Raw genomic sequence first — 6,850 nt, 5'->3', positions numbered from 1 at the left:
AAATCTACTTTGTAAAAAGGTCGGACGGTAAAAATAAAATTTAAAAAGGTTGGATGACTGATTGAAAATAGTTCATAGTTAAGAAAAGTGTTATATGTTTTTACTTTAATTTTAATATCTAACTTCAATAGTATATTTATAATCTAATAAGTAATCAATTTTATATTTAAAGTCTTTTAAAATATATAAAATATGATTGGTCGACCTTTGATTTTAACACTTAGGCATTGTAAAATTTATTTAATGGTTTAATATGGTTTTTTTCTCAAATAAAATTACTGATTAAACAAAATCGATTGATGCTCTATAAAAAATGCCAGCAATAATTAACTATTAATGGCACTTTTAGATAAATGCCAGCAATAATTAATTAGTAAATCTACTTTTATTTTTTTGAGAAGCCGGGAGGTCGCATTAAGGTTCAATTAAAAACAATCGCCAGCTAATAGACACAGGCGGGAAATTTTCGCTTCGCCCGCAAAGGGGAAAAAAAAAATCCCTCTTCAGAAACCCTACGCTGCCCTAATCTCTCCTCCACTCCAACCAGAGCACCACCATCTTCACAAAATCCCTTGTGCTCTCTGTTTCAAACCAAGCCTCCTCCACTCCTCCAACCAGCACCACCCTCGCCCGCGCCTTCCTTCGCCCGCGCCACCCTCGCCCACCCTTTCCTTCGCCCGCGCCACCCTCGCCCGGCCCTTCCTTCGCCCGCGCCACCCTCGCTCAGGCCACCCTCGCCAGCGCCTTCCTTCGGCCGCGCCACCCTCGCCCGCGCCTTTCTTCGCCCGCGCCTTCCTTCGCCCGCGCCTTCCTTCGCCCGCATCCTCTCATGTTAAACTCCCTCTCCGCCTTCGTCGCCACTGGAATATTTCCCTCATCGATGTTGGCCAACGCTACTTCCGTTGCGGCGTGCTAGGATCAATTCCTTCACCCCTTTGTAGGTAAGTTTTGGGAGATTGATAATCCTTTTTGTGTAGGAATTTCATGTCCTTTGTGTTTGTGAACTTAACCATTTGTTTTCCTTTCTAACAGAGTTTGATTTTTTATTCTAGTTTTTGTTTTTGTTGTGTTTTGTGTGTTCATCAAAATTCACCGATTTTCTCTTGAAAATTGCTGAAATCTCTCTACGAAATTTATGAAGTATTCTCTTAGACATTTGCTGGAGTCTCTCAATGAAACTTGCTATTTTTTTTGGAATGTTTTTTGGGTCATAAATCCATCACCCAAGAAATTGTTGCATGAGCTTTTAGTTTGGTATTTTTCCAAAAGTTTCGGAGATACTGTTGTTCAGTTCGGAAATTTGGAAAGTTGAATTCCAATATATTTTCCTTTGAGAGATGAAAAGCGAAAAACGTGTGGTTTACTGGCCCAATATTTATCCTGAGACCGTTTCTAAGAGTAAAACAATGTTTATCAAGTTCTACCCAGGCTCAAACTTTTGACCTGTATCTTTGGCTTGATGATTTTAAATTGGAAAGTATTGCAAATAAAGTCGGCCTACATAGGAATTAAGAAGCTACCTTGTTGTATTTTTATTGTTGAACACTATCACTTTTTGACCTTTTTTTTATGAGAATATAGTAAGTGAAGTTTCCTGTTTAAATTATGAGTGATTGGTGTTTAATACTGTTTTACCCTTGAGCTTTGAAGAGACCTCCACGACTTTTGTGCCTCAGTTGGACGCCTTGGTGCCATTCTGCAAAGGTAATATTGATCGTTACCTGATTGAGTTTTGAGGTATGTAGCTGGATCGCCAATCAGTAGTGTTTGAAATTTGCTTTGATACATCATTTGCAATCACCTTTCTCCCAGTTCGGTGATTATGGATTTGAAAGTTTTAACAAAATTGGGTGCAAATGTCTTCAATGAGCGTTCAATTATTTATGGTTTTTGATAAAACTTTTCAACTAGAGCTGGTTGGAAACAAATTCTCAAGTTAGAAATGTGTAGATTTTGCGCATAAATGGAAGAGAATTTAAACCATTTTGGAAAGTATATAAACGTCGACATCATTTCTTTTGGAGAATCTATAATATGTGGATTCAAGAACTAACTTTATTTTGTTGTTTACTAGATATCATGAAGAAATTTTTGTTATTTTTCTTTAAGTCAGTTGGAGCAGTGCATTTATACCTCCGTGATATGGTCACAACTCATTGTCATGCTTATTAGATGTTTCAGTTGATTTGCCAATTGCCTTGGATAGACAGCTTTGGGAGTGCCTGTACATCTATTAAGAAGTTTCATAGTATTGATTGTTTAAGTCTTGTAGCACCCCAAGGATAATTCTAGTTGGAAGTGCACAAGATATTAAATTTTTGGACTGCTCCTGTTGATAAGCTTGGCTATTTTTGGATGCTCTGATGCAGACCGAATAAATTAGTATTCCCTTGTCTGTTAAGACTGCAAAACAATTGTCTGTAAATGCTCCAATACTTGTTTCTTCATCGCATCACATCATGTAGGGCATATTCAAGTCTCTTAGCGATTTTATGTTTTGTTCCAATATGTTCTGACCTGTGACCAAGTTTACCATAGAGACAAAATATACCAAGTACTGGAAGAAAAAAAAAAACTCCAGTAAGGTTGTGGTGAATTCCTATTTGTCTCAGCGAACACACTATATATTCGACCCTAAATTTTACTTCTTATATTGTTTTTCCTCAGCTATTTTACTATTAGTTTGTGCAAATCCAGAAGCTTTCGTCGAAGTCACAGTTTTGTTGAGCCTTCATACTATCACAGTGGTAATCAGATCATTTTGTATAGTTGGTGCATAGTGCTTCTGTTACATTTATCCCTCTTTTTCTACTTCTTTATTCTCATGCTTGGATTTCGTAACCTCACACTGAGTTTTCTTTTTCTGGATCTATTTGCAGGAATATAATGGATATCATATCTCAGCTACAAGAACAGGTAAACACCATCGCCATGCTCGCCCTAAACACCTTTGGAACACTCCGACGAGATGCCCCACCGGTCCGACTATCACCAGATTATCCCGAACCGCCAGCCACTAATCCCTCTGAGGAGACGGTGAATGTCGCTGAGCAATCCAAAGCGATGAGTGCAGCTCTGGTCCAAGCTGCGAAGAAGGTAAAAGATGTTTTAATTAATTGAAATGCATAAACTGTCATACACTACTTAAGGGAATGGGCTTTGCTACTTAAGGGAATGGGCCTTATGTATATGCCGCTGCAAAATCATCTACTTGCTTGCATACGTCAGTAAAATCTGAATTTTCTTCTAAAACCCTGGTAAGTACAGTTTTTTTTTCTAGAATGAGAGTTGTCCGTCCATATATAGAAGTTGCTTTTGTACTAGAAAAGGTTTCTGAAGAGGAGCAATTTTGTAAGCACAAGGTTATGTGCGTAGGGAATTAAGTTTTTAAATGCCATGCATGAAATTTCAAGTTTTATTTATATGGCTTGAGCGGACTATGGCCAATGCATCCTGTGATCTTTGATGTTATTTATATGACCTGATTTTGTTTGAAACTACCGTACAAATCTTAGGAATTTGTAATCTTGCTAATTTTGTGAGAATTTATTTTTTTCTTTTACAGTTTGACATGCTGGTTGTTGCATTGCCATTGTCGGGAGAGAATGCTCAGTTGAAAAGAATTGTCAATGTAGAAAAGAAAACTAAATCCTTCAAGTAGTGCAAAATTGCCTATCTGATCTATCTTTAAAGGACCGCATTCGCATATTTCATTTGCTTCATTTGTTTTACTTTTCTTTGCACTATTGTTGGAGCGAACTCGGTTTCTGCGAACCCAACAAACATCCTCACCTAATGGCACTATTTAAGTTTGAATGTGAATAGTTTAAACGAGTTAAATCGATCAATCAATCGCTTATTTTTATGGTTCAGTTTGTATGGTATGGAGGTAATTAAGCACTCAAAAGTTTTATTCTGAATAGTTAATAAACAAATGTTAATTGTAATATTGCGTGTATAAAGGGTGAATGATACTTCTTTATAGTATGTATAATAGTTGAAATTATTGTTCTTATCATAATATCATCTCATTTTATTGATTTTTTTGAGAAATTAACTGATCAGTTACAATTTTATCATAATATCTATGTTCTTATCATAATATCTATGATCCAGCTTCTGACTTTGTGCCCTACGATTAGCTTCAGTTACAATTTTATCCTGAAATTTTGATTTAGTCCTCCAAGTTTTGTACTTGATTGGACATTAATTTAACTTCCCTCCGAGAGTACCAGTTTTACATTTCGTGCACTTTTTTTTTTTAAACGTATTTAGATTTTTAGATAGTTATTATTTGGATTAAGCTTCATAATTTAGGATTTTTAGGTTACCCTGCTTGAGGTAGCTTTCCATATTTTGTATTTGTGCAATATTGTTGTCAAGTAACCAGGGTTCTTCTTTAATCTTGAATGTTGCTTATAGTGGAAAAGATGATAAGCTTGTCACTTTTCTGTTGCAGGTTTAATTGTTGGAGGACTTGCTAATATTTCAAATACAGAAACCAACATTAGGTTTGCATTGCTTATTTCTCATTCCATTCATGTTTGTATGCAAATGTACGATGCAAAATGTGTGTTTGTGTGCAAATTCACATATTGTTTGAAACAATTAACTCTAAATGCTTAAACTGTGTTAGCAGATGGAAGGACCATGTATTTTTTATTGTAATAATCGTCCCTCTTAGGTTTGGTCTTGCAACTCTTAAAACGCCTATGTAGTGGAATCAGGAATGGAAGGGTGGGGTTTCAAAACTAAAAAGTGGAGTGGTCCAGCTGCTTTTATACCATGTGAAGTAACCAAGTCCTATACAAGCTGAATCTGCTCATGAAAAATCGGCTTGTATTTTCATGCCCGACACAAACATGTATAGACTTAAGGATGTGTGATTTCTCGACATCTAGTGAGAGTTTCATATACTTATTAGGAAAATGAAGTCTCAAAGTTACTTAGTTTTTTTGTTACTCTTAATGCTCAATATTTGGTTACATGAACTGAATTAATGTCGGTTTCTGTCTGTTATATAGTTCATAGCCAACATTGTTATCTATGTACTTGGCCTCTTTATTCTTATATTGTTTCCGTTATCAATTCAGGGATCAACAAATGTTGAAAAGTTAATTTTTTTTTTTTTTTATTTGCAGATTTATAAGAGGTCGTGACGAATAAAATTTTGGCAGTATTTTGGTGATGTATTGAATCAAGTTTAAGAATTTAGACATATTTTGAAAATTTTACATTTGATAGCACGTGGAAATGACAAAAATACTATTATTGTGTTTTGTTTTTTGGTTGTGTTGGGTGATTACATTAGATGACAATGCAATGATGCTCTAGCATGGTTCTTGTAAGACAATTTAAGTTACTTATTTGCCTTATATGATTATCTATGCTCTTCTTAATATTTAAAGTTTGATTCAGTCTTACTTAGTTATGTGGATTAATTTTATGATTAAATACTTATAGAGATTCAATTAGATTTAATATATATTGGTTCTAAGGTGTTTGAGTCATATTGCTTGGATTTAATTTTGTTTTGAGAGGATTAAATTGAAATTAAAGGTTAAAATTTAAGAATGGGAAATTTTTATAATTATAGATTATTTTTTAGTAATTTACACTAAATCAATAATAGATATTACTGCCAATTATTTTTTTAAAAAAATAATTTTAGACCAGAAAAATAGTGGCGACAATAGTCGCCACCATATAACTAGACCGGCGCTAATTAACTAAATTTTAGCGGCGACAGAATGTCGCCATTAATTATCTAATTTTTTGCGGCGACAAATTGTTGCCACCAAATATTTCGCGGCGACAGAATGTCGCCAGCAATTAGCTATCTTTTCGCGGCGACGCCATGTCGCCACTAATTCTCTAATTTTTCGCGGCGACACTATGTCGCCGCTATTATCTAACTTTTAGCGGCGACATTTTGTCGCCACCAAATAGTTTTACCGACGGGGCTTTAGGCGGCGGCATGCGGCGATCAATTGTCGCCGCCAAAACGTTTTTCGTGGCGACAATTTGGCCTTTGGTGGCGACATTTGTCGCCACTAAATCTTGTATCTGTAGTAGTGTTTTTCCTCTAGGGTTTGGATTTTGGCTTAGGGATTTGGAGCTTTGTGCTCCTTAGAGGCTTTAGGGGCTCTTTTGAGCCATGAATACCATGGTACCCATGAGAGCTCAAGGTGCTCTCATGGTGAATCCTTGAAAGTGGTGTTTGGAGCCCTATGGTTGGTACCAAAGGTCTAGAAACCTTACTAGAGTGCTTCTTAGATGATCCTAAGCTATTCTTTGCCTAGGGTTGGGATCGATTTATGGGAAAACCCTAAATGGTAGTATTAGGGCTTGGATTTGGGGTTTTTGCCCTAGGATTTTTCGGGGACAATTTGACCCCGTAGAAACCTAATTGGGGGTGTCCTAAACGCGTGGGACAACTTCGTTTAACATTATGAAAATGTTGGAACATAGTTCATGTACAAAAAGGCCTAATATGGCACCGTTTTGATTATAGGGCGCGGAGGCGGCTTTCGTAAAAATCCGGGAGACGTCCTATACTACACCCACACGATTACTAGAGGTGGGGGGTGCACGCCGGAATCGTTGGATTCCCTTCTATNGCCAATTATATTTTTAAAAAAATAATTTTAGACCAGAAAAATAGTGGCGACAATAGTCGCCACCATATAACTAGGCTGGCGCTAATTAACTAACTTTTAGCAGCGACAGAATGTCGCCATTAATTATCTAACTTTTCGCGGCGACAAATTGTCGCCACCAAATATTTCGCGGCAACAGAATGTCGCCAGTAATTAGCTAACTTTTCGCGGCTACACCAAGTCGCCACCAA

At 36.6% G+C, this 6,850-nt stretch overlaps 1 protein-coding gene across 2 annotated transcripts; it reads left to right on the top strand.

Moving 5' to 3' along the window:
• LOC109714434 (mediator of RNA polymerase II transcription subunit 21-like) lies at positions 439-5,385 on the top strand. Of its 2 annotated transcripts, XM_020239065.1 has the most exons (4): positions 439-941; positions 1,651-1,704; positions 2,880-3,096; positions 3,566-4,453. In XM_020239065.1, the coding sequence occupies exons 3-4, from the start codon at positions 2,887-2,889 to the stop codon at positions 3,659-3,661; spliced, it is 306 nt and encodes a 101-aa protein (XP_020094654.1). In that variant the 5' UTR covers positions 439-941; positions 1,651-1,704; positions 2,880-2,886; the 3' UTR covers positions 3,662-4,453. The 2 variants fall into 2 exon arrangements, 1 of the variants encoding a protein (XP_020094654.1); XR_002217377.1 differs by lacking the exons at positions 439-941; positions 1,651-1,704; positions 3,566-4,453 and adding exons at positions 4,460-4,511; positions 5,142-5,385 and having other exon boundaries at positions 2,959-3,096.

The sequence above is a fragment of the Ananas comosus genome, linkage group 8 (genome assembly GCF_001540865.1).
Source record: "Ananas comosus cultivar F153 linkage group 8, ASM154086v1, whole genome shotgun sequence".
NCBI classification, from domain to species: domain Eukaryota; kingdom Viridiplantae; phylum Streptophyta; class Magnoliopsida; order Poales; family Bromeliaceae; genus Ananas; species Ananas comosus.
The sequence above is the reverse complement of the archived record's forward strand: the minus strand, read 5'-3'. Positions and strand labels throughout refer to the sequence as shown.